The 26142-nt window shown below is 51.5% G+C and overlaps 8 protein-coding genes across 8 annotated transcripts; 6 read left to right on the top strand and 2 right to left on the bottom strand.

Moving 5' to 3' along the window:
• Positions 1-64: 64 nt before the first annotated feature.
• Asppvi_010384 (type I polyketide synthase) lies at positions 65-7692 on the top strand (the record flags this gene model as incomplete). Its single annotated transcript, XM_043306230.1, has 6 exons — positions 65-591; positions 640-1153; positions 1204-1327; positions 1380-1492; positions 1540-2428; positions 2480-7692. 6 exons carry the CDS (start codon positions 65-67, stop codon positions 7690-7692), a joined length of 7380 nt encoding a protein of 2459 aa, XP_043162165.1.
• A 1071-nt stretch (positions 7693-8763) lies between these two features.
• On the top strand, positions 8764-10677 carry Asppvi_010383 (uncharacterized protein; the record flags this gene model as incomplete). The annotated part of the gene is made up of 1 exon (XM_043306229.1): positions 8764-10677. One exon carries the CDS (start codon positions 8764-8766, stop codon positions 10675-10677), a length of 1914 nt encoding a protein of 637 aa, XP_043162164.1.
• A 278-nt stretch (positions 10678-10955) lies between these two features.
• On the top strand, positions 10956-11629 carry Asppvi_010382 (glyoxalase family protein; the record flags this gene model as incomplete). The annotated part of the gene is made up of 3 exons (XM_043306228.1): positions 10956-11390; positions 11439-11511; positions 11559-11629. The coding sequence occupies 3 exons, from the start codon at positions 10956-10958 to the stop codon at positions 11627-11629; spliced, it is 579 nt and encodes a 192-aa protein (XP_043162163.1).
• Positions 11630-11970: 341 nt separating this feature from the next.
• Asppvi_010381 (VOC family protein) lies at positions 11971-12444 on the top strand (the record flags this gene model as incomplete). Its single annotated transcript, XM_043306227.1, has 1 exon — positions 11971-12444. One exon carries the CDS (start codon positions 11971-11973, stop codon positions 12442-12444), a length of 474 nt encoding a protein of 157 aa, XP_043162162.1.
• Positions 12445-13011: 567 nt separating this feature from the next.
• On the top strand, positions 13012-14406 carry Asppvi_010380 (glycosyltransferase family 69 protein; the record flags this gene model as incomplete). The annotated part of the gene is made up of 3 exons (XM_043306226.1): positions 13012-13614; positions 13679-13904; positions 13991-14406. 3 exons carry the CDS (start codon positions 13012-13014, stop codon positions 14404-14406), a joined length of 1245 nt encoding a protein of 414 aa, XP_043162161.1.
• Positions 14407-15304: 898 nt separating this feature from the next.
• On the bottom strand, positions 15305-16585 carry Asppvi_010379 (polysaccharide lyase family 1 protein; the record flags this gene model as incomplete). The annotated part of the gene is made up of 4 exons (XM_043306225.1): positions 15305-15865; positions 15924-16020; positions 16066-16191; positions 16242-16585. 4 exons carry the CDS (start codon positions 16583-16585, stop codon positions 15305-15307), a joined length of 1128 nt encoding a protein of 375 aa, XP_043162160.1.
• Positions 16586-20326: 3741 nt separating this feature from the next.
• Positions 20327-23842, top strand: Asppvi_010378 (putative rhamnosidase B; the record flags this gene model as incomplete). The annotated part of the gene is made up of 5 exons (XM_043306224.1): positions 20327-20579; positions 20635-20831; positions 21387-21863; positions 21912-22627; positions 22672-23842. The coding sequence occupies 5 exons, from the start codon at positions 20327-20329 to the stop codon at positions 23840-23842; spliced, it is 2814 nt and encodes a 937-aa protein (XP_043162159.1).
• A 166-nt stretch (positions 23843-24008) lies between these two features.
• Asppvi_010377 (uncharacterized protein) lies at positions 24009-25004 on the bottom strand (the record flags this gene model as incomplete). Its single annotated transcript, XM_043306223.1, has 1 exon — positions 24009-25004. The coding sequence occupies one exon, from the start codon at positions 25002-25004 to the stop codon at positions 24009-24011; it is 996 nt and encodes a 331-aa protein (XP_043162158.1).
• Positions 25005-26142: the final 1138 nt, after the last annotated feature.

The following is a 26142-nucleotide window of genomic DNA, read 5'->3' as shown; positions in this document are numbered from 1 at the left end:
ATCTCCTGATTATAATTTGACTCTTCTCTAGCCCTAATCGGACTGTCCAGTGGTTTGCAAAAAAATGCGTTCCAGTCAAACGGATCAAGGCCGCCGCGCAATCCCCATTGCAATTTGCGGCATGGGCATGCGACTGCCTGGGGGAATTCGGGACTCGAATGCTTTGTATGATTTCTTGTTGAACAAGCGGGATGCTCGAGCACCGGTTCCACAAGATCGATTCAATGTCGACGGCTTCTACAACTCCCACGGGAAACCAGGTAGCCTATCCATACAGCAGGGTTACTGGCTAGACGATATCGATTTGTCACATTTTGACCCGTCCTTGTTCTCGATGAATCGGGCAGAGATCGAAAATTTGGACCCTCAGCAACGATTGTTGTTGGAAGTGGTCCGCGAGACATTCGAGAATGCTGCCGAGACTGACTGGCGAGGGAAGAAGATTGGATGTTATACAGCCAGCTTCGGGGAGGAATGGAGCAACCTCCATGCCAAGGACGTGCAGAACCGAGGATTCAACGTGGCTACGGGATATATGGACCTCTTTCAAGCAAACCGTATTTCGTACGAATACGATCTGAGGGGGCCCAGGTATGTATTCGGCCAGGACCAACGGAAGGTAATGCTGACTCTCAGCAGCATGACCCTGCGTGTGGGGTGTTCTGGTAGCGGCTTGGGTATTCATCTTGCCTGCCAGTCGATTCAGCTCGGCGAGTGTTCGTCGGCCATTGTGGCGGGCTGCAACATTATCCTCTCTCCTGAGACGACGATACTGATGGCTGATGGCGGTGCGCTGTCACCGGATGCTTCTTCCAAAGCATTTGACGCCAGTGCCAATGGTTATGTTCGCGCTGATGGTATCAACTGTCTTTACATCAAGCGCCTGGACGAGGCTATCCGCGACGGGAACCCGGTTCGGGCTGTAATTCGAGCAACCAGCACTAATGTAGCGGGCAAATCATCTGGCCTCACGGTTCCCAACATCGACGCACACGAAGTGCTTATTCGTGCTGCCTATCGCAGCGCGGGCTTGGAAGATCCCGCGCTGACAGCTATGGTCGAGTGCCATGGAACAGGCACCGCCTTGGGTGATGCCATTGAGGCGGGTGCAGTGGCACGTGTTTTTGGAGACAAGGGAATACATATTGGATCAGTGAGTATATACAGAGGTCTTCTCTTCTATCCCCTTGGCTCACTTCCCAGGTCAAACCAAATCTAGGGCATTCTGAAGGGGCCTCGGCGATCACCAGTGTGATGAAAGCCATTGTCGAATTGGAAAATCGCATGATCTTGCCGAATATCAAGTTTGAAACACCAAACCCCAAGAGTATGTCCTACCGTCTCCGAAGATATAAAGTGGAAATTAACAAAAGTTGTAGTTCCCTGGGACGAAGCGCGCCTCACGGTTCCCACTGAGCCAACCAAATGGCCAGAGGATCGACTAGAAAGAATCAGCATTAACAGCTATGGAATCGGTGGAACCAATGTTCATGTAAGATGTACGACCTCCGAGAGATGACACAATAATAAACGGCTTAGGTCGTTCTGGATTCCGCTGCCTCGTTTGGATTGACCGAGGCCGAATCGATCCCCGAAACGACACCCGGCTCCACACTTTTGTTGCTGTCGGCGGGCCATCCGGATTCACTGAAAGAAATGCAACAGAACTATCTAGGGTATGCTGCAAAACATTCAGATCGACTCGCCGACCTTGCATATACACTGTCACGCCGGCGGGAGCATCTTCCTGTCCGTGGCTTCTGTATAACCAAGGGCGAGGATGATGACGTCGTCGTCTCGCCTCCTTTTACGAGCCAGTCGCATAAGAAGGTCGCATTCGTTTTCACGGGCCAAGGTGCACAATGGCCTCAAATGGGCAAGGAGCTGCTTGAAACGTTTCCCGACGTCCTCAACGATATCAGGGAGATGGACAAGGTTTTGCAGCAGCAGGACAGCCCTCCGCAATGGAATTTAGAAGAAGAGCTGCTCAAGCCAGCGGATACCAGTCGGATGGCCGAAGCAGAAGTCGCACAACCCGTCAGCACGGCTCTCCAACTCGCGCTATGCAACCTTCTATCCCGGTGGAACGTCTTACCCGTCGCTACGATCGGGCACTCCAGCGGAGAGATCGCCGCCGCGTATGCCGCAGGATCTCTCAATATGCGCGATGCCATTCTACTGGCGTACTATCGAGGCGCCGCATCTGGGGCGCAGACGCGTGCCGGTGCCATGGCGGCCGTGGGGCTCGGCTACGATGAGGTCGCCAAGTGGCTAAGGTCAGGTGTCGTGATTGCCTGCGAGAACAGCCCGTCGAGTGTTACCTTGTCAGGAGATGCAGATGCATTGAGATCTGTGCTGTCAACTCTGCAGGAAGTGCATCCACAAGTGTTCCAGCGGGTTTTGAAGGTGAACAAGGCCTATCATTCACGTGAGTGCCAATGATACTTTCCATTGTAGCAGTGTAACTGATCAGGGATAGACCACATGCAAGAGGTGGGACAGCTCTACGACAGCCTCATCGCAAATCACCTGAAGACTCGGTCACCAAGGATTCCATTCTACTCCACCGTTACTTCCCAGCAGCTGGCTAAAGCGGAAGATTTTGGACCGCAGTACTGGCGTCAGAATATGGAGAGCCCTGTTTGGTTTTATCAAGGGTTTAACTGCTTGCTCGATTCAGAAGCTGGCAGAGACGCTATTTATCTGGAAATTGGACCGCATTCCGCGCTTGCTGGCCCGATCAAACAGATCTACAGAGCTCAAAATGCATCCAATCCCTATGTTTCAGTGCTCACTCGTGGTTCAAATGGAGTCTTGAGCTTCCTTTCCTGTGTGGGAGAACTGCACTCTCGCGGGGTAACTATTAGCTATCCTCTTCCGTCTCTCCGGCCAAAGGCCCTCCATGACCTGCCACTGTATCCATGGCACCACACGGAGAGTCTGTGGTCCGAATCGCGGCCCATGCGTGCTTCACGCTTTCGGAAGTTTCCGTCCCACGACTTGCTTGGTGTCCGAACAATCGAAGGCAGTGATCTCGAGCCTGTCTGGCGGAACGTCCTTCGTCTGGGCGACGTGTCTTGGCTGCGTGATCATTGCGTGGGCCCGGATATTGTCTTCCCAGCCGCAGGGTATATTGCATTGGCCGGCCATGCCGTTTGGCAACTAACGGGACTGAAGGACTTTACCGTGCGAGAGGTGTCGTTCAAGACGGCCATGGTGCTCGACGAGACGCTTCCCACCGAAATTATCACGAGGCTCCAGCCTCACCGACTTACCAACTCTCTGACTTCAACCTTCTTTGAGTTTTCCATACAGTCTCATAACGGCTCGACCTGGACTCAGCATTGCTCGGGGCTAGTGGCAGGGGGCCAGGCTTCCCCCGAACCCAAGCCCACAGTGACCTCTTACCCTAGAGTTGTCGACTCGAAGCGCTGGTACCGCGCAATGAATAGAGTTGGTCTGCGATACGGTCCGCGGTTTACGGGGTTGGATGGAATCACAGCAAGCGTTAGAGACAATGCTGCATCCGCGGTGGTCCAGGATAATAGAGAGCCCGAGTCGCCAGAGTCGCCATACATCTTGCATCCCACAACGATTGATTTTATCCTACAATTAGCTCTTGTCGCCACCCATCGAGGTCAGCCGCGGTTTCTGAAACAAGCTGCTTTGCCCACTTTCATCGAGAAGATGTACATCAAGGGAGGCGCAGCTGGAGAGAATATTCACGTCAACTCGACTTCCCAGAAACAGAGCATCCAAGCCCATGGGGTGGCCTGTAACACCCTCATTTTCTCGTTGAGAGGACTCGAGTTCTCACCTCTGGATAGCGAAGATGATCAGCGAGAAGACCAGTATGAAACAGCCCAGCTGGTTTGGAAACCGCATCTCGAGTTTTCCTCCCCGACAACTCTTATTAAACCGGCCCAAAAGGCTGAGCTCTCTTCAACAAACCCGTTGATCGAGCGGATTTTTCTGCTCTGCGTCATAGATGCGATGGAGGATATTAACGACATCACCCCAGTTCACGCACATCTGGATGCGTATCGTAGGTGGTTGTCTCAACAACTCGTGCAAGCACAGAAGGAGGGCAATCCGTTAATACCGGACGCAAAGGACCTATTCGCCCTTAGCACTGGCGACAGAAAAGAACTAATCCAAAGCCTAGTCGCAAATCATACTGAAGGGACAATGGTCGCAGGCTCACGCATCCTATTCCGGTGTTATGAACACTTGCCCGACATCTTTAAGGGCAAGACTGACCCTCTCGAACTGATGCGACGAGATGGTCTGCTCGGCCAATACTATGACTGCCTGCAAGACAAGCATGAATATGACGGTTTCCTGCAGCTTTTGGGTCATCTGCGGCCACATATGAATGTCCTGGAAATTGGCGCAGGCACCGGAGGCCTGACAGCAAAGATACTCGATTTTCTGCACTCTGAGTCTGGCGAGGAGCTCTACAGGGAGTACACCTACACCGATGTCTCGTCGGGCTTTTTCGTCAATGCCAAAGAAAGGTTTCATGACCGTCCTCGAATCCGCTACGACGTACTGGACATTTCCCAAGATCCCATCAAGCAGGGCTTCCCTGCAGCGCATTACGATCTTATCATTGCCTCTAATGTCCTGCACGCAACACCCCATCTGACCGAGACTCTTAAACATACCAAGACCTTGCTCAAGCCAGATGGCCGCCTCCTGTTGCAAGAGCTCTGTCCCGTCTCGAAATGGACAAACTTTATCTTTGGGTTGTTCTCGGGCTGGTGGCTGGGCAAAGACGATGGTCGTGCTGACGAGCCCTATATCAGTCCCGAAGAGTGGGACGCCAGGCTACGTGACGCGGGTTTCGCAGGCGTCGATGCCTCCGCTCTCGATGCCGAATATCCATATCAGCTTAACGCCATGCTGGTTGCGAGACCTGCTCCTCCAGACTTTTACCCGAAGAGGGTGACACTTCTGTCTATGTGCCCTTCCCATGCAGGAGTGAAGAGTTTACACCAGCAGCTAAACTCTGACGGATACCAGGTGGATCTCGTCAGCTGKGGAGAGAAATTGCCAGCGAGCCAAGATATCGTCTCTTTGCTCGACCTTGAAGTCCCATTCTTCGATGATATTACCAAAGAAAATCTCGCGCTCTTTCTACAAACAGTCAAAGATCACTCCACGTCCAACTTCCTGTGGGTAACCCATGCAGCACAGATAACACCACAAGATCCACGATTCGCCCAAGTGCTGGGCATGGCGCGGACACTGCGTTCTGAGCTAGGCATTTCATTTGCTACTTTGGAAATGCAAGACTTTGGGCCAGGTTCCATGGAAGCGATCTGCCTTCTCCTGCGCGAAATCCAGCGACGCACGGCGGAACCAACAGAGGCTTCTGAATTCGACCCAGACCAAGAATATGCTTGGACCAATGGTGTCATCCATGTTAGCCGCATGCATTGGCTCTCCATTCCTGAAGCCCTAACCCATCACGGTGGGGGCTTTTCGAGAGCTTCCTTGGAGATAGGCCGACCGGGATTGCTCAACACGCTCCGTTGGGCCCCCCAGCCAAAGAAGCCGCTGCAGCCCGATGAAGTACGGGTCAAGACCATGTCAGTCAGCATGAACTTTCGCGAGCTTCTTGTGGCCATGGGAGTGGTTCCCAATGAGGGCCAGGAAGTGGTGGGTACTGACAGTGCTGGTATCGTGACAGCAGTCGGAGCCAACGTCACCAACGTATCGGTGGGCGATCGAGTCATGGCTATCAGCGTTGCGGAAACCAGCTATACAACCGAGTTGCAGCTCTCCAGCCAGCTCTGTGCTCGAATCCCGGATGATTGCAGCTTTCAAGATGCAAGCACACTGCCCACCGTATATCTTACCGTGCTGAGAACCCTGCGAGAAAAGGCAAATCTCCGAGGAGATCAGAGAGTTCTCATTCATAGTGCCGCTGGAGGGGTGGGCATCGCAGCCATCCATTATGCGAAATGGGCTGGTGCGAAGATCTACGCGACAGTCAGCTCACCAGAAAAGACGGCGTTTTTGGTTGAGAAGATGGGCGTGCCGAAAGAAAACATCTTCTACTCTCGGGACAGTACCTTCCTGGACGCAGTTATGAGGTCAACAGATGGTCGGGGAGTCGACGTGGTGCTCAACTCGCTCTCAGGTGAGCTGTTGCATGCCTCCTGGCAATGTGTCGCGGAAGGAGGAAGCATGATCGAGATCGGTAAACGAGACCTTCTCGGCCGGGCGCAACTGGCGATGAGCCCGTTCTTGGCCAACCGGTCGTATATCGGGGTGGATATTGCAACTCTCCCGTTGATAGAGCCCACTTGGGTTCAACAACACTTGGTCACAATTGTGGACCTGTACAGCCAGGGCATTATACATCCCGTCCGCCCGATTACAACGTTTCCCGCCAACCAAGTCGAAGACGCCTTCCGGCACCTGCAAAAGGGACAACACATCGGCAAACTCTGTATCCAATTCTCGGACTCGCCAGACCTTCGACTGGTCCCGAGGGTTGCGGAATTAGAATTGCGAGCGGACAGAGCCTACCTCCTTGTGGGTGGAATGCGCGGCATTGGTGCTTCGATCGCAAGATGGATGGTATCCCATGGAGCCAAGAACCTGGTATTTCTTTCTCGCTCGGCGGGGGAAAAGGAGGAGGACAGGGCATTGGTCTGCGAATTGTCCGAGATGGGATGCCAGGCCCTAACCTTTGCCGGTGATGTTGCCGACCTAGCGACTGTTCAACGCGTTGTCTCGAGCATCGCAATGCCGATCGCCGGGGTCATCCAGCTGGCCATGGTGCTTGCGGACACTGGAGTGATGGATATGGATATAGGAAAATGGAACGCAGCCGTCAGACCCAAGGTCAATGGAACCTGGAACCTGCATGAAGCTCTACCAACCGATCTCGATTTCTTTGTCATGGCCTCGTCTCTGTCCGGTATATTCGGGAACTACGGCCAATCCAACTACGCAGCCGCAAACGCTTTTCTGGACGCTTTTGCCCAGTTCCGCCAATCAAGGGGGCTTGCTGCATCAACCGTGGACCTCGGTGTCGTGGACGAGATTGGGTGGGTCAGTCGAAATGCATCCGTCCACCGTAAAGTGGTGCAGCAGATGAGTACCACGATCTCAGAAGAGAGCTTGTTGAACTGTTTCCATTTGGCAATCATCCGCTCCTGTCCTTCGAGTGGCCTCTCACAGCCATTCCAGCCACTTATGGGTTTCCGATCACACAACCAGCTACTGCATGGTCTCCTGTCCAAGACGGGTATCGCTAAAGGGCAATATATCTGGCAGCGAGATCCCCGCACCGCTTTGAGTCGCGTTCATTATCGGGAAGGGGAGTCCCCTTCTGGCAGTGGCGAGGCTAAAGATGGTGGGCTAAAGGCCTTTCTTTCCGCCCTCCAGGACAATCCGGAGGTTCTGCACGACGCATCGAGCGGTCAAGTTACGGCCAAGGAAATTGCCCGACAGGTGTCCATTTATACGATGCGAGGCAGCGAGCAGGAGGTAGATCTGACACTGTCGCTGCAGGATTTTGGCGTCGACTCCTTGGTCTCAATCGAACTTCGCAACTGGTGGAAGCAGGCGTTTGGGGCTGACGTGACCGTGCTGCAGCTGATGAATAGCGGCAGCTTTCTGGGTCTCGGTCAGAAGGCGGTAGATCAGCTCAAGCAGAAGTATTTGAAGGCATAATGCTGTGTAGACAAAGTTATATGTGATTTTGACTGAGTGATGTGACTATTGAACTGAGATTTTTCCTTGAAACATACCTGCCACACTCTATCAACGCAACCATGTGCACTTCATGTTGACAGCTAGTTATAGTATGTATACTACGTCACTAGAGATAATCCGGAGAGACCATGAGACCAACATCAGTATCTTCCAGGCTAACGTTCTTTCTTTCACTGTTGGTGGAAGGATCACTCCGTGTTATCAGCAGCGCGAAGAAGCATGCTGTCGATAAATGATGATAGAATACAGAGTAAGCTGCCAACTTGCTGCTTCCATAGACAGAAGGACCGAGCCCCTGTCGGGGAATATTAGCTACTAATAGAGAAGCTTAGAAATAATTATATTCGTAATCTAGTATATAGTAAACTTTCTATATTATTTAGTTATTAATTTATACCTATGATAGAATTAAGCTCCTGCTATACCTTGCTTACTCCATAGGATATAAAATAGTTACTATTTTAAATAAGTCTAGTAGAGTTGCATTAAGTCCAAGTTCAGGTAAGTCTAACCCCAGTTGGAGCCAAACCGCTGCAATTTCAAGTCCAAATTTTAGAAACCGGAAGAAACCTGATCTGTTCTAATTTAGTGCCAGTTTCACTGCAAAAACCCACCACTAGGCTTGCGAGGCCTAGACTAACTAATGGTTGGATGCGGTTCAGTTTAGTTTCAAATTAAGGAGATCTATAAGGAGAGGTGAATAAATCGTATATAGGTAGAATAACTAGTAGTCTATATACTCTGAAATCAATTTACATTATTTTGGTTTTGTTCCAATGGCTTGCTGTAGACATCTACTCCTTGCAGAGTATGGCATCGGCGATTTGTGACGGAGATTTTAAGCTTGGCATAATTAGCTCGAGACTGGTGAAGTGCATGAATGAAAACTCTGCTGCGCCTCAGTCCGAGTCGCAATGTAGTATTGGGACCATCTAGATATAGTCCATTCCAGTATATATTCACTATAACCCGCAAAAGTGGTCTCACCTGGCATGCAACCCACACACAAGGCGCTCTGCCGACCGTATAATGGATCTGCTCGACCAGTGGGACCCGGAATATAAGGATGTCGGCACGCTTAATCTGGATGAGATTTATCAAGAACTGAGTCGCCTCGATGCTTTTGAGCAACTCATAAGTTCGAAACAAGGAAGGAATCCCGACAAAGAAGTTGAAGTTGATACCAACGCTGAAAAGGATAGCGAGGAAGCTCCCGTGCAGGACAACCCAGAGGAGATCCGAAAGAACACAGTACTCGATGACATCGACACACGCCGCATCGCGCTTCGAGCAGGGGCAATGGAGCTTTCCCGCGCGAAGATCCGACCGATGACGATAGTTGATTTGCCTGCCGATATTCTGCTCCAGATTTTTGGTTACTTCCGGGACGCAAGGATCGGAAAGCAGGCCCAAATTGACTGGAGGTCGCTACCCAGGGGCTGTGAAGCAGATATTGCCCGTAGGACTGCCCGCGAGACCATCCGGCAAGTTCGCCTGGTCTGCTGCCTGTTCAACGACCTGGCGTCTCCGCTGTTGTGTCCGATCCTCCGCGTAGATCTTGACCAGGAATCACTGGACGGGGCTGTGGAGTTGCTCAAACGTCCCCGGATTGCTCAAGGTGTGCATGCTATTCAAGTCGGGCTGCAATATCGTCCAAAGGAGCTTGTCATGGACTGCCCGAAATTCAAGGACTATTGCAAGAAGCAATTAGAAGAAATGGTCAATGACTGCGAATGGCACGCCGAGGTCTGTTCCCATGAGGGACATGAATCGGACGATGAAACGGTCTGCCCATATCGGGAAGCGATAAGCAATTACAACAAAATCAGTTTTTCGTGGGACTGTTACTTTAACTCTGACGAGAGTGACGAGAATGACGACGTCACCGAATCAGAGGCAGATGAGCACATGGAGATCCTCGTCCGAGGCTATAATGAATATCGCAAAAAGCATGAAGAGCAGTTGCACCTCATCACGACGGGATCCTTCGTCACCACGCTTGCATCTTGTATCTCCCAACTGCCCAACATCGTTGCCCTGGGCTTCACCGACGAAATGGAACCACTCTATGATTGGCGTCACCCGACAGTTTTGCTTAGAGACACGAGTTTGCTTCCCGGAATGATGAGCGCAGCGCTGAAGTGGTCCAAAATCGAGGATTTGGGGGATGTCAAACTCACACCCGCCAGGATCTTGTTCGACCTGCCGGTTGCCATACACAAAGCCGGAATAAAGCTGAGGGATCTTTACATGGGACCTTTCCCTCGCCGAGGCAGTTTTTCTCTTCTTTGTCCCGATACTGTGAGCAATCCCACCCATCCAGCAGCATGGTCAGATCTTCGAGCGGCGTGCAGCAGCCTCTGCAGAGTTGAATTTGGATCATACTTCCATGACCGCCCTATCCGCCACGAGCATCTCCAACCGGAAGAAAAGTACTATGTTGACCAGTACCTCAGCACAGTGCTTTGCAGTGCAGATCTAAAATATGTGTGGTTGTATTTGCGTTCTTTTGGCCTCAATGATGGCCACACCACGAAGGAGGGCTGGTACAATATTGATCCTGTCCTTAGTGCGGTCAATTGGTCACGCATCAAAAATATAGTGATCTCGTACATCTCTTTGAAGCAAGATGAGCTAGAAAGATTTTGCGCCAGGCTGGGTCCCTCAATTCAGCTCCTTTCGTTGTCCACTGTACACCTTTTGGACGGCAGCTGGGCAGGGATTCTGAGTACGTTGGACGAGAAGGCGCGGTCAACATTCCGTGAACAGCATGACACAGTGTCTTTGAGCCATCTGACGGGCGGAGAGTTTGGAGAGGTAGAGATCAAGCCAATACCCCCTCCCTTAGGATTCGAGGACTCGGATGACGAGTTGGAGCCGGCCAAACCACCCCCTGCGGCAGGGGAGATGTTGAAGAAGCTATACGCTTCATTCTTCTGGTAGCTGGTATCACGCCATATAGTGTACGTGAGAGTCCTACAATCAAGGACGGTAGCTAATTATTATTATTATTTGACTTTTAGAAACCCGTCTGGACGATTTGTCGGGCGGTTGTAGGTTTATCCAATTCCATGGTTCATAGCTACACAGCACCACCATCCAACAGAACTAGCAATACAGATCAGCTTATCGATCATATGATTCTTCTTGACCATCTATTACCATGAGACACCCCAAAACCTCATATCCATCACTATCAACCTCCTCAATACAACAACACAATGTCCGAAGAACACGACGACCCCAACCCCATCGACCTCCTCTCCCGCATAGCAACTCTCCTCGCACGAGTCGCCAGCAACCTCCGCCACAACCATCTCGACCGAACCACCATTCAGACCCTCCTCCTCCACTACTCCGCCCGCGCCGAATCCGACGGCCGCCTCATCAACGCCGCAAGACAGGACTCCGAGTGCGTCGAACACGGCGTCTTCCTCTCTTACGTGCACGTCGAGCTACTCTCCTGGCTAACCAAACACAACTACACCATCCCTTCGTCCTCAGTGAAATGGTACAGCTGGCGCAAGCTGATTGCGCGAAAGTACCATCTCCCATCAATCTTTTCTATTCGTGCGCACACGGCGCAATTGGACGATCTGTTCCGGAATGTGGTGGATAAGGGGGAACTGCTGCATTCGGCTCTACGAGCTCGTGGGGTTTGTCGTAGATCCCTGCCGCGAGAGCGTCGCTGATTGGAGTTGTAGATTGAAGTTCCGGATGTCGCGATTGATTACAGACAGGTAACCCCTCAGGCGGCGCGAGGAGCACCGCCAGAAGGTATGTAGTCTGTTCGTCTGTTCCATGGTTCATTCTAATTGCTGTAGCTCTGCATAAACTGCTGCATCGCGCGATGCTGGCTGAGGTGCTGCTTCGGGAGGGAAAGGTATCATGCTGACCATTAAGTTGGGGGTGTTGGCGTTGGTCATTCTATATTTGGTTTCAGAAGCTAGCTTTCAACGTTTTATCACTGCGTTCGTCTGCATCTCAGTATGTACTACCAATAGCAAATAATCATCTATCCGTATATAGCTTTCATTACATCAATCCTATGGCTGGAGTGAGCTGCGAAGGCACCTACCTGACTAATATCTCGTATCCAGCCTCCAGCTGACAAATAGAAGCCCCAGAACGAGGTCTAGCCCTGCGTAAACATATAATATATCATGAGCCTATCCCCACCATCCCGAGAATCAACTTATACAACCAAATTGCGTGCCGCTCAAAGCATCTGACAAAATGTCCCACTCCCACGCCACCCCGCAAACCCCAACCCTAGCCACCCCAGGAACAGGCCACATCCCCACCGCAACCTCACAAATCCGCATCGCGCGCCCCTGTCGCGATTTCACCGCCGCGGAACGCTTCTACGTTAACGGACTAGGCCTCAAAGTCCTCTGGCGCAGTGGACCCGCCCACGAAGTCGAGGGCGGCCATGAGCTGCTGATGCTGGGGTGGCCGGGTGCAGCGTGGCATTTGGAGCTGGTGCTCGTTACTGATGGCGAGGAGAATGCGCCGAGGCCGACCGAGGAGGATCTGTTGGTTATTTACGTGGATGGGGCGATTGAGCCGGCGGTTGTGGAGAGGTTGATTGAGGGTGGGGGAGTGAGGGTGAAGCATTCGAATGAGTACTGGGAGAAGTGGGGGGTTACGGTTAAGGATCCGGATGGGTATTTGTTGGTTTTGTGTCAGAGGGGGTGGACGAATGTTTAGTCCTATGGTTTTTGGGATTTGATTATTCAACGATACGATGCGATATGCAGGCTAGTATGTGATTGAGCATTGCATCCTCTCGAAGTGGTAGAGGTAGATATGTGTGTTTCCGCTTCCGCGGACGTAGAGCGCGGTCTTCACGTCATAGACATTGATCTTGCTGCAAGGGAGTGTGCATTAGCATAATAAATTCTGCATTGGCTGCATCTTCGCTGCCCCGCGAAACATATATATATAGCTTCGAGCCAATGGCATGTCCTCGGTCTTGTTCCGCTTGTGAAGTGCCTTCTTTGGGGTACTGCACTGTATGCTTTTCTGACATGGAAGTTGAAGACACTCCCTTATTCCTGCCAGGACCATGATCTGCAATGCGTTACAACCTGAATCCTGATACAGTCTTGTCCGAGGCAGAGACATGACTCGATATTGGCACGTGATGTCTGTCCTCCTGAGCTCCGTTGTCGGTGAAGAGCGGCAGAACTGGCGACACAACATCATCCCCTTTGTCTCTCCTCTAGACAACTCGCATTGTCACTCATCCAATGATGCGATTCCCGGCTCGCTCCAATGCACCTGTTCCCTCCTGAGTTTGGCTCGTTTCTCCGACATGGGCTGCTTCGCCGGTACGGACCGCGCCGCCGCCTTCTCCAGGCCTTGCTGATAAGCTTCGCGCTATGGACCGTCCTAGAAGTCGTGCTCATATATCAACGGGTCTCAACAGAGGACGCGATCAAGCCCCGTAGGCCACAGAAACCGGAGCGAATATACGTTGCGAGCATGCACTGGAACAACGAGGCGATTCTCCGGAGTCACTGGAATGACGCAATCATTCAATTGGCTAAGGCATGGGGTACGGAGAATGTGTTCGTCAGTGTCTATGAGAGCGGAAGTTGGGATGATACAAAGGGTGCGCTTCGTGATCTTGATGTGGAGCTGGATCGCCTCAGTGTGAGACGGAACATCACCCTCTCAGACACAACTCACGAGGATGAAATTTCCGCTTCTCCTGCGAGTGAAGGCTGGATAGATACTCCTCGCGGTCGGAAGGAGCTCAGGCGGATACCTTACCTGGCTCGGCTCCGCAACTTGACTTTGCGCCCTCTGGAGGACCTTGAACGGCAAGGCATAGCATTTGATAAGATTCTCTTCTTGAATGATGTGGTATTTACCGTACGTGTCAATCCCACTCAACGTCTGTTAAGAATGACTCCAACCCTATTCGATGCTCGCGCAGGTGGATGATGTTATTGAACTGCTTCACACCAACGATGGGGTATACGCCGCGGCTTGCTCTCTAGACTATTCCCGACCTCCGTTGTATTATGATACTTTTGCTTTGCGCGACAGCCATGGCGATGAGCATGTTATGCAAACGTGGCCTTATTTTCGTTCTACGGAATCTCGGCATGCGCTCTACAACATGTCCCCTGTCCCTGTCAAGAGTTGCTGGAATGGCATGGGTAAGCTCATCTTTGCTTGTCCCCAAACCACTCTTTGCTCGTAGTGTATTGCTCTTTCTTTGCTTTGACTCACCCGGCTTGAACAGTCGCTATGCCCATTGAGCCCTTCGTCTCGGCCACTCCACTGCGATTTCGTGGGATTCCCGATTCTCTAGCACTATTTCATCTTGAGGGTTCTGAATGTTGCTTGATCCATGCGGACAATTCTCTTTCCGGACATCAGGGCGTCTACCTGAATCCCAAGGTCCGCGTTGGTTATAACGGCCCCGCATACGAAAAGGTCCATCCTGCTGGCTCCTGGCTGTCTCCACAATATATCGCCTTGGCTCTGTGGGAGAACAGATTCCGACGATGGGCTACTACGACTTTTTTCAAGAAGTGGGTCGTGCAACGGAGAGTCGCCCAATGGAAGGCTCTCTCTAGCGGCCGACATGAGCCCGGTGACTTTTGTTTGATTAACGAGATGCAGGTGCTCGTTGCTAACGGCTGGGCCCATGTATAGAGCCTCATTGGAAAATAAAGTTCGGCTCTATCCTACCATAAAGTGTGACTGAAATCGTACTAGATGGATTCTATTACGATGTTTGCCACCCGCTGAGCGAGTAATTGAACTTCTCGGATGGTGACTAAAACATTGAGACCGCGAGGAGATTTCACGCCCTATCTCAATTCAGCTTTTCATCAATGAAAGTGTCCATTTGGAACACCGCATCCGGAATAACAGCTGACCACCCGAGAGGGAGTCGCCTTGCTCATCCAATCTGGCGTCACAATCGCAGGTCAGGCCGGGCATAGCGTCCTACAGTACAGAAGTCTCAAAATCTTCTGAAATGGACTATCACGCAGATGTGATGGAGCTCTTTTGCCTCCGACCGCTCTCCAAGTTTGACTCTAGCGAGTCAAAAAGAACGGTTCAGCAGTGTCTGACTCGTGGTTTTCACCCGAGAAGCGACCTGAATGTTGAGAAATATATTCTAGTCGCTTAAGAGACAGGGTGTCAGATGTTTAGCCGCTGGCAGGATCAAATACAATGGAAACATACGGGTTTTATTGTCCAGAAATCTMCATATCACACTGTTTGATTTGTGGTCCGATGTATTGACCAGTGAGCCGTGCTCCTCCACTGCTGATTATTGGCCACATTTCGAGGACTTTTAATATTTAGTTCTAGGCCAAATTGCATATGCGACCGCTCCCTTAGACAACTATAACAACATGGTGCAACCATCTATCTACGTCTGTGGGCTATGTGTCATAACGTATAATCTGCTACAATGGGAGTGGTAACCTAATCGCTTCCTATGTGTATACAACTGTTCTCACCACTTATAGTTAGACTGATATTAATAAGCTTGACTAATGTACAGTCCACGCAATAATGACCCCCAGAAAAGAGCAGTCTACAGATGACCCTGACCAGCAGAAGAAGCAGGGCCAGTGCCAGCCGCACTCGCCGACGCAACAGTCTCACCCTTGAACTTGGACAGCACACCGGTAGTCGACCCGGAGAGCGTTCCAGAGCTGGAGAACGAGTTGGCGACACAGTTCCGGCCGATATAGGACTTGCAGGTAGACGAGGCACTCGAGGAACCGAACAGCTCACCCGTGAAGCTGGAGGACTCGACGGCAGCGGTGACGTCGGAGAAGAGGTTACCCTCTGCGAGGACGTAGGCACCGGAGCCGATCTCGAAGGCGTGGTTGGAGTTGCCGTTCCAGTAGTTGTTGACGGCGTGCAGGATGGTGTTGCCCTGGACCTTGGGGGCGCGGCCGCTGGTCTTGTACAGGTAGTTGCCCTTCATGGTGACCTTGTCGCTGGAGCCGTCGAGGTAGATGTTCCAGTAGTGGTGGCCGTCGCAGGTGGCCGAATAGGTGGACTCGCCGTCGATGTAGTTGTTGGAGAGGGTGATGCGGTTATCGGCTTCGGTGCCGAGGACGTAGTGTTGGCGGCCGATGCGGGCGGTCTGTCACTTAGGTTCAGTCTTCTGTTTCTTTAACTTGTGTGTGTGAAGGAAAACGTACAGTCACATGGTCGACCCAGACGAGGTCGGCCTGGTCGATGGTGATGGCGTCGCCTCCCCAGACGTACTTGGCGTTGATATCAGTGATGGCGATGTTCCTGGGAAGTCAGCATAATCCTTCTCTCTTGCTTTCTTGTACTAACTGAATGATGATGTTCTTAGCGCCGCTGACGATACGAAGACCCTTGCCCTTGATGACGCCGGAAGTGCCCTGGCCGATGAGGGACTTGTTGGAGTTGACGGTGATACCAAGCGTGCCTGCCTTGTCACTACTTTGCGTCAGAACCATGACACAGAAAATTCAGACGGAGCAGCATACTAGGACACCGAGACAGAAGGAGCATTCGGCTCGTAGTTGGTGCACCAGTTGTTCTGGTTGATGGCTACCTGGCAGCCAGAGCCAGTACCCCAAGGAGCGCAACCAGTCCCAGTGGCAGTACCCTCAGTTCCAGTGAAGTCAAAGGTCTTGGTGAGCACAATCACACGGGCCTCACTATCACCGAGGTACGAGACCAGCTCTGCGGTGGTGGAGGGATAGACGGGGGTAGCGCTACCACCGCCGGTCACGGACGAGGCGAAACCCTCGGCGGTGCCTGAGACGCCAACCGCAATGGCCTGGGAGACCAGAGCGCTGATGGCGGTAAGCAAAGCAGCGTACTTCATCCTGGAAGTAGGCAAGAAAGGAATGACTGAGTAAAATGAAGGAAAGACAAAAGAACGACAGGGTTGAATGTGCTGAGGAACGAAACATAAGCCATGAGTTGCGGACCACTGGTTTTATATACCAGTTGGTTCTCAACCCCTGGACGACGATGGTACCAATCTCAAACAGCGTTCTATAATGGTCTGTCAGAAATTATCCGCCCAGTGGAGTTGTGGAATTACTCAGTGAACCCTAATCTACCTAATAATCCACCAGTTGGCTGAATCGGCGATGGCAAGGACATATGTCTGTACAAGGCGATTCGGATGCCGATCTCTCCCAATCTATGTAGGTTCCGGTAAGTGATCCGATATCTATGCGAGACAGCTCCACCGCGTACAACATGGATAATGTCAGTTGATTCGTGGGGTCCAGCTGTTTCGATTGGTTCGTTTCAGGTATATCATCGTCGTTGATAATGTTGAGGAGGCTAATACAGAAGAAACACGGTATGACGCGGCCTATCCTCCAATGACAAATTAGGGGGGAAGCTTCTGCAATATTTCGGAAACATGCCGAACATTGCGATCAATGTAATAATACTTTATTTGTACGGAGTATATGAATTGACTAACAGCGTTTGATAGTAATAAGACCACACAATGGAATATCATGCCATCGTGGGCTCCTGTTGAGCTCTCCATCCGCAGTCTGAGACACGCCCTACATCATTACGCAGACACTGACGAGTCAAGCGAGACATAATATCTCTTGTCTTTACATTGATCCTACGCGGTATCGGTCAAATAACTGTAACCGTTCACAATCAAGCATCCTGGCTGGCTGGGCAGCCCTTCTGCTTGGCCGCTTAATTTAAGCTTAATCTATACTCAGGATCCAAGACTCCATATCCTTCCATCATGCGGATTGATGAGTCCAATTACTGGACATCATGACCATTGCGGCAAGTATCGCATTATATTAAGACAGATAATGGAGTAAAAGTTTGAGTTTATGAAAGCGTCGTGGTGTTGTGATGCAGACATAAATTTGGCAAGACTTGATCAACTATTTATTTGTCAAATATAGGGAAAACTAGCAAAAGAAGAAATAAAATTACTCATTTCCTTCTATCCTTCTGGTTATGTTAACAGCTTCTCCTCCTCGGAACAAAAGAGTATCATTACCTGCATAGACAAGGAATATAATCATTCAGGGTTGGCGAAAGCTATTGGGGTACAGAACAAGCACTTAAACATAACATGAGTCTCGAAGATACTACTTAACATAGATTACAGATTATGCATCCTATATCAACAGGGCAAATATAGCCCATGCTACCTTCTGTCAGTCTCTCAGCTCGACGCATATCTTCTCTATGCAAACAGCAGGATCTTCGCAAGGCTGAAATGAGGCACATCATTGGCTTATTCTCACAGTGCAAACAAACCTGCTTCTCGCTCAGCTCCGTCTTATCCTCCTCTTGGCCAGAAAGCCCAGCAGCCGTCTCTCATCACCGTCCTCACAGCCACCGAGTGAGCTGAGCATGTTAGTCATGGCGGAAAGCAGCAGCCTCACTGTGCATCCTTTCCCATCACCGCTTCAGAACCCACTCTCGCCCAAAATTTACACGATTACAGCGATGATTTTGCGGCGAAGGGTGAAGGGAGCACAGAGATGGAGATGGACTGAGGAAGTTGTTTTTTTCCATTGTGCGAGTCGAGATTAGGGCTACTGTAGAGTAATCTTCTTCACGGATTGAAGATGTCACCGCATTGTTTTACGCATGCTATCATCTATGCGCAGTCAAAGGTAGAGAAAAGTACACATACAGCTTCTGACAAAGGGGATTTACGGTTATTGCTATTACCGATGACAAACAGAGCCCACGGATGCTTGCGGATGGGTTTATTAGCCTGAGAAAACGAGAAGCTGCGATATATGAGCGAAATCAAGGCAGCGAAATCAAGGCCAAACTTTGAGAGGAGGATGGGAAGGAGGCTTCAGTGTAAAGCAAGCCTCTAGATTCATCTGCTGATACTGAATAATTGCAGCCGATTCTGACAGATTTCGTCCTGGTCCCTTCTGGACCGCACTTTCGCCCGGGGAACAGAGGATAAAATACCTTGATGAAGAGAACAAAGAAGCACCTGCATGATTGCAAAAAGAAAAGCTCTGTTATGGATGTCCCTCGACTCGTCGTCCGACTCCTTTGAATCGAAAATAACGAGAATCCGACAATAGCCGTAAAACCAGTCGAGGATCTCGGTCTGGATGGGGAATCCCTTGAACGCGCTACATACTGGATGACATCGTTCCTGCCATTCATCAGCAAGTTCACGCCTTAGCTGTGACATTTGTTGCTGTTATGCGAAGCGCAAGAGTAAAGGAGTAAGGGGAGCCGCTATCGGGTATTCGATGGTCTGTCGCCGGGGGAAGACAGTCTCAACTCGACGACTGTAAGCATAGACACAAGATCACAAATGATGAAAAACATCTTTAGATTCCTGGATGGACTCTTTAGATTCATGGATGGACCTATGTTCGTTATCCCGAGCCCCCGCGGAGACCACGGGAACCTCCATTGAGGTCGAGTCGCAAATGGATACAACCGGACACGCGAGGCAAGTATCTCCAGTCAGGCTATTTCCATGAATCTCGTCTTTACCCCAGTTCTCGGGCTTACACCGCGGTCTGGTGTCAGTACCGACGGGGTACTGCCAAATGTGGAAGAGGCAATACATACGACATCGTACGAGGTTGATGAGCTATTGGACCTGTGGAGGAAACTCGACAAGGAGTCTTTCCGGACCACGGCTGAAGAGTGAAGAACGATTGGTCCTGACGAGGAGCACCAAATAGATATCTATATGTTGCGTAAGAATTAATATCAGGTCTCGTATCTGAGACTTCCTTCGGGGTTTGGGACTGTATTCTACGTTGAGGTGGATGGATTAACCCCAGGGCAATGGAGATGGTGTCCATAATCCCTGACTCGCATGACGCAGAGGGTATCAAGCGATGCTATACTTGGACCCACTGCACACGAGTCCAAGAGAAATGGCTTCACTTCGCCAAAGCCCTCACTGGCACTGATTCCTCCGCCGAGAAATCCGAATACGCCTGCATCAATGCGTCCTTTATAGACCTTGGCAGGCGAGAGGCAAGTAATAGAATACGAGAGGTAGCCTCATCTCATACACCCGGGGTGACTCCATTCCATGGAATCGCGATATAGCTCCAAATCGAGAATTCCATGCCGCCAAGATAGCTCATACCCAACCTGAATGCAGGTGCGAGTGCGAGGCCTTGGCTCCCCTGGCGCCAAGCATATGCACAGCCTCGGAGTCTTTTATAGCAGTTCCTCGAACGGCTTGGCAGCAGATAATCAAGATGCCAAGTCCAATACGAGGGACGGAGGCATCGGCCTCTGCAGGCCAAGCGTCCTGTTTCATTGGCATGATTCCGCAGGTGAATGAGATGATGGGGTTGGAATGATGATACGAGGTTGCATCGTATTCTGTCTCGCTTGTCGTCGGCTTCATTTGGGGATGTCAGAATTAGCGACGGCAATGGCCTCGAGGAACGCGAAGTTATCTCCGTGATGAGGATGAACGCTTCGGTAGAGGAGGGCTTCCTGTGAGGAAGCAAAGGTATATAAACGCCTCGACACCCACCAGAATCGAGAGTATCAACAGCAACTGAGCAGACCAACAAGCAAGCAAGCAATCGGCAAGTATCACAGCTCCACCATCTTCAATATGCAGTTCATCGTCATCGTCAATGCCCTCATGATGGCCCTCTGCGGCCACTTCGCCTTGGCCTCTACCATCGGCCACCCCTCGCTGATGCCCCGCGAGGACGCCTTGAGCAACAACAACAACAACAACAGCACTGTTGCCACTCCCTACGGCAACGTCGTGAGCTCCGTCCTCGAAGACGGCAAGAAGAAGATGGAATTCTTCGGCGTCGACGGCACCCTCGAAGTGACCGCCATCGAGACCGCTGAAGGAAGTACGGCCCCTTTGTCTCCCCCCATCAGCCCGCACACACAAGCTAACGATCACAGCTGCCACCTTCTTCGATGCCGAAGGCAAGGAAGTTAACCTCGCGGACATGGATGAGGACGGCGAGAACCTGGAGAAGCGCGTGCCCAAGTGGAAGCTCGCGATCAGGTTCGCCAAGCTGATTGCCAAGTTTGGTAAGCGGGCCTGGTCCTACATTTTCTGCGTTGGTACTGCTCCGTTCTGGAAATGCGGCGATGAGGTGAGTTACTCTTTGCCTGGGGGGTAAAGAAAGTGGCTGATGAGATAGTTCCTTGACTGTGCTACTGGTGGCCGCGGTCCATGGAACTGCTATGAGGGAGCTATCTGTCTTGGATGGAACATTCACAACCACTGCAAGTAATTATGTGCATGTCAGACGCATATTATTCAGTATAACCTGAATGGTGGCTTGGATGTTAAGAAGGCAGAGTGATTATTTGGCGGGAGATGAGATGTGCGGGATGTGTTGTCTATTTCTGATTCTGGCTCTGTTGAGGTCAGATAGATGGTGAAGAGCCGCATAGAAGTTGAAGTTGATCATTATATTGCTATTCCGTTGTCTCTATGCTTCTTCTTGAACTCCCACAGTAGAACTATGTCAAGCGGGGCAATGTCGGGGGTCATTCCCCCGAGCCCATTAACCAGATAAATATCCTCTAAGCCCCGTCTCCGCATCAAATCTTTATATCCAGGGATTCAATACAACATGATCTCTGCTGGTGAACATAAGGTGCCTCCCCACTTCTAATCCAACAATCTAATACTAACTGCCCAGATCATAAACTCCCTCCAGTCCAACTGGATCTGGGCCCCAAACTGGATCGATTCCTCCCCGGCCAACACAGCCGGTAAAATCGGCAGATTCACCCACCACATATCTCTCTCTTCCCCTGCTACACGAGCGTTGGTTCATTGCTCAGCGGACACACGCTACAAACTCTATGTCAATGGCGTGCGGGCGGCAATTGGACCCGCCCGCGGCAGCCCTCTGATCTGGTACTATGACACGGTGGACATCGCGCCGTATCTGCGTGTGGGAGACAACGAGATTGTCTTTGTGGTGCTGAGGTATTTCAATGCGTGCAGGGGTGCGATGCCCTTTGAGCGGACGGCTTTTCCGGGGTTGACGGTTGCTGGGACGATTGAGACGGAGGCGGAGACTGTGGATGTAAAGTCCAGGGAAGGGTGGTTGGTGCAGGTGGATGAGAGTGTTCGGTTCCCAATGGGACTCGTTGACGATATGTTTTTGCATGTAGGTATCTTATCGTCTGCAGGAGAGAGGGAAAGGCTAATCCGGTAGATTAATGAGCGGATTACTCCGACTGTGCTGGAGGAGCTGGCTACGCCGATGGTGTACGGGATAAGGACTTTGAACGGCGATCTGTCTCCATGGCGTCTACGGCCTCGTCAGATTCCCATGCCTGAGGAGACTTCTGTGGATGTTGGTCTCATCCGAAAGTGCCAGAGTGGCAACCATATCGACGAGTGGACGGGGTTTTTGAGCGCAAAGCAGACACTGACACTCCCGGCTAATTCCTCGCATGTGCTTGAAATCCAGGCAGAGGTTCATTCGACTGCGTTCCTGCGATGGTCCTTCCGGGCTGCGCAGGCGTCTCGCATAACCCTCAAGATCACCTATTCGGAAGGATACGAGAAAGAACCGCGCTCCTACCCGTTCTTCCGGACAAAGGCTGATCGACTGGACGCGGTGGATGGGCGTCTCATTGGGCCGTATGACGAGGTGACCTTTGACTTACCGGCGGGAAAGACAGTCGTTTACGAGCCATTCTGGTTTCGCACGTTTAGACTGATCCGGCTTGAGATAACCAGTGGACCTGAAGCGGTTGAGCTCCTGTCGTTCAACTCTACCCAGGTCAATTATCCGATGGCAGTCAAGGCTAGCTGGAAGGAAGATGGCGACGAGTACAACGAGAGGATCTGGGATGTCTCCATCCGCACGATGCGCAACTGCATGTTCGACGGATACTCCGACTGTCCTTTCTACGAGCAACTCCAGTAAGCACCCCCTCCCCAAATAAAGCCTCAACTAACATCCCCAGGTACTCTGGCGACAGCCGCTCTGTCGGTCTATTCCACTACCTACTCTCCGGCGACGACCGCCTCATGCGCCAGGCCATCACCAACTTCGCCGCCTCCGTCACAGCAGAAGGCCTCACCCAGTCCCGATTCCCGTCGCATGTCCCGCAAATCATCGCCGGGTTCTCCCTCTACTGGATCCTCCAAGTCTGCGACCACCACCTCCACTTCGGCGACACAGCCTACGCCCGCTCCTTTCTCCCCCGCATCGACGGCGTTCTCGAGTTCTTCCACGTCCACATCGACACCCTCGGGCTCGTCAGCAACCTCCCAGACGACGTCTGGCAATACGTTGACTGGGTAACAACCTGGGGAGCAACAGACAACCACCCAGATAAGGGCGTCCCCACCTCCGGCCGCCAGTCAAACAGACACACCTTCTTCAGCCTCCTCTACGCCTACGTCCTCAACCAAGCCGCGCAGCTTCTCCACGATGTAGGCCGACCCGGTCACGCAGACGAGTACACCGCGCGCGCGGCGTCTATCCTCGCCGCCGTCCGCAAGCACTGCTACGACGGGCGTTTCTTCACCGATTCCACAGCCGATATTGCCGATACGGATGCCTATTCGCAGCATTGCCAAGTGTTCGCTGTGTTATCCGGTGCGGTGGCGGAGGGGGATCGCGCGCGTCTGCTGACGGAGAGTTTTGCGGAGGCCGGCTTTGCGAAGTGCTCGTATGTGATGCAGTTTTATGCGCTGCGGGCGTTCTCGCTGGCGGGTGATGAGGCGTATGAGGCGTATTGGGGGAGGGTGTGGGATCCGTGGCGGCGGATGCTCGAGTGTAATTTGACGACGTGGGAGGAGGATGATGTGCGGCAGCGCTCGGATTGTCATGCTTGGGGGAGTGTGCCGATTTACGAGTATTGTACGGAGCTGGCAGGGGTGAGGATTGTGGCGCCCGGGGCGAGGAGGGTGCTGTTCAAGCCGCGGTTGAGGTTGAGTCGGGGCATCTCGGCGAGGGTGGCGGTTGGGAGGGACAATGTCGCGACTGTGAGGTGGGAGACGGTCGACGGTGAGAAGAGGGTGGAGCTGAGGTTTGAGAGAGCTGTCGATGTTGTTTCTCAGATGTCGGGGGAGAAGCCGATTGAGCATGGAGTGGTGCAGTCTCTGTTATTCACTTGGAAAGACCATTAGGGTACTTACATGTTGCTCAGGAATTAAGAGGATAATATCACTGTATTGATGCAATCTAAAAATTTCACTGTCTAATCGGCATCAGGTATGAGACTGACTATTAGTCTAATTTTAAGCGTTTGATCAGCAATTCAGCGTGAATGCTCGCCACTCCTCAAAAGTTCACCTATAGATGAACGGCCACAACCTTGGCAGGCTCGATGAGCTTACCCAGGATGGGTGAAAACTGTCCCCCACTGGTTGAGACATACAACACCGAACCATCTTTACTGCCAGCAACCGCAGTCGATCCACCAACAGCAATCGTAAACTGATTCCCAGCCACCAACCTGACTCTCCCCTTCGGATCAACCTTCACCAGTCCATTATCCGGGTTCGTCGTGATGTACGCCGTTCCATCTCTCTCAAGCGTGAAATCATCTGGAGTAATCCCACTAGTAACGATCTCAACCGGGCCCGTGGCGGCGGCCACGCTATCCACCGGAACCCTACAGAACAACATCTGCGTGGTACTCGTGTAATAGACATACTTCCCGCGCACAGCAACACCATTCACACCGACAGCATATGGCTGGCCCGCAGCAGGAAGCATCGTGGGATCAGACAGTGCCTGCGAGTATAGGCCCGTGCTCATATCCAGACGCCAGATGACACCTTTGCCGGAGTCTGTGATGAGAAGCAGGTTCTGCCCGAACCGCGTAATGCCATTCAGCGTCTCGGCGTCGGGGATTCGGGCCAGAATACTCGCTGAAGGTGCGGTACCCGAGGCATCAATTCTCCAGATCACGAATGAACCGGGTGTGCTTGTGACGGTGGAGATGGAGAAATTGCCTGCGACTACTGCGTAGACGTCTCGATCAATTTCGGTGATGCCTAGCAGACTGGTGGCATTGGGAAATGTGTAGAACAAGGAACCAGCTTCCGCGGTGTTGGTGTTGGATGGGTTGATCAGCCATAGTTCGGGTACGTCGAGGCGCGTGGCGAGGATGTTCCCGTTAGGGCGGACTGCAAGGTTTTCGAGCCATGTGCCGTTGCGAGTGAACTGGAAGACTGTCGATGTTGACGAAGTGTTGGTCGTTGGAAGCGTAGGCAATGCCAGTGCTGGACTGATCAACGTGGTAATTAGGGCATAGAGCCAAAGGATATTTGGATGGGAATACATAGTGAATCAAATGTGGGTACGCTCTTTATGTAGAGTAATAGGAAGCACGAGGGAGGGTTCTGGCATGGATGAATGTCTATTCCTGCAGCTATTTATACTTGACTTCTGCCAGCCAGATTACAAATTTGATAAAGGATTTACGGAACTCGCAGGGATTGTTTTCGACCACTTTCCTCCGATTCGAGGTTTTTTGCCTTGCTTGCTTCCAGGTTCCGCTTTCCTGTCTATAGGTTCTAGTACGAGATAATTATTGGCTCGGATTGGTTGACAACTTCTGCCTCATGCAATATCAGTATGGCATGTCGGAGCAAAACAAGGCTAAAGCTGACATATATCTTTCCATATTCTTTGTCAGGATGAATTGCACGTGCCGAATGTATACAGATGAGAGAGATTACCAATCAGATCTGTTGGCCTGAATCATTTGTTCTTCCATAATCATTGCTAGCTTATTATGTTATCAGCGCTAATTTCTCACTACTTCGATGGTAGTAACACTGTTGCAGGAAGGGCGTAGCTTGGCCATTACCTAACGCACCACAGAGTACCGAGCTAACTAGACTAGGTTCCGTCAGCAACCAGTAGTCTGGAGTCCGAACTTACCAGCCTAGGCTAAGAGACCACTCTTTCCCCGAAGGATGGCACCTCGACATGGGTGTCGCCTAGCAGCCGAACCCGCGAATCAGCGCACTCTCTCCAGCCGCGAAACTAATGAGTAGCTAGTTGCTCCAACCCTCCCAGAGATTTCTTGTTCCGCAATATAAAGACAGCAAGAATACGCCGGTCCTCCTAAAACGCGTTGGTCCGTGCAAAGTAGAGCTACTAGTGATGTAGAATGAGCTCCTTGCTTTGCCCCTGTCCTTGCCTGCAATATTGGATGATGCTGGGTGTTGTGCTTGAGGCAATGGTGATCAATGTTCTGCATCGACTCGCTTACCATTAGCGACGGGCTTGCACAACAACTGATACTGTAATGGTGACCACTTCGCGAAGACGAATCACGTCTCTCCTGCCTTCATTCCTGCTTTTGTGGCTGCATGCTGCTGCCTATTAGTTTGATTGTATTTTCTCACGAGTCCAACGGTGTCGAAAATGGAAAGCCACTTTGGTGGGTATCTTGTTTATGAGGGTGCTCTTC

Source organism: Aspergillus pseudoviridinutans (genome assembly GCF_018340605.1).
Source record: "Aspergillus pseudoviridinutans IFM 55266 DNA, scaffold_8, whole genome shotgun sequence".
Lineage (NCBI taxonomy): Eukaryota > Fungi > Ascomycota > Eurotiomycetes > Eurotiales > Aspergillaceae > Aspergillus > Aspergillus pseudoviridinutans.
The sequence above is the reverse complement of the archived record's forward strand: the minus strand, read 5'-3'. Positions and strand labels throughout refer to the sequence as shown.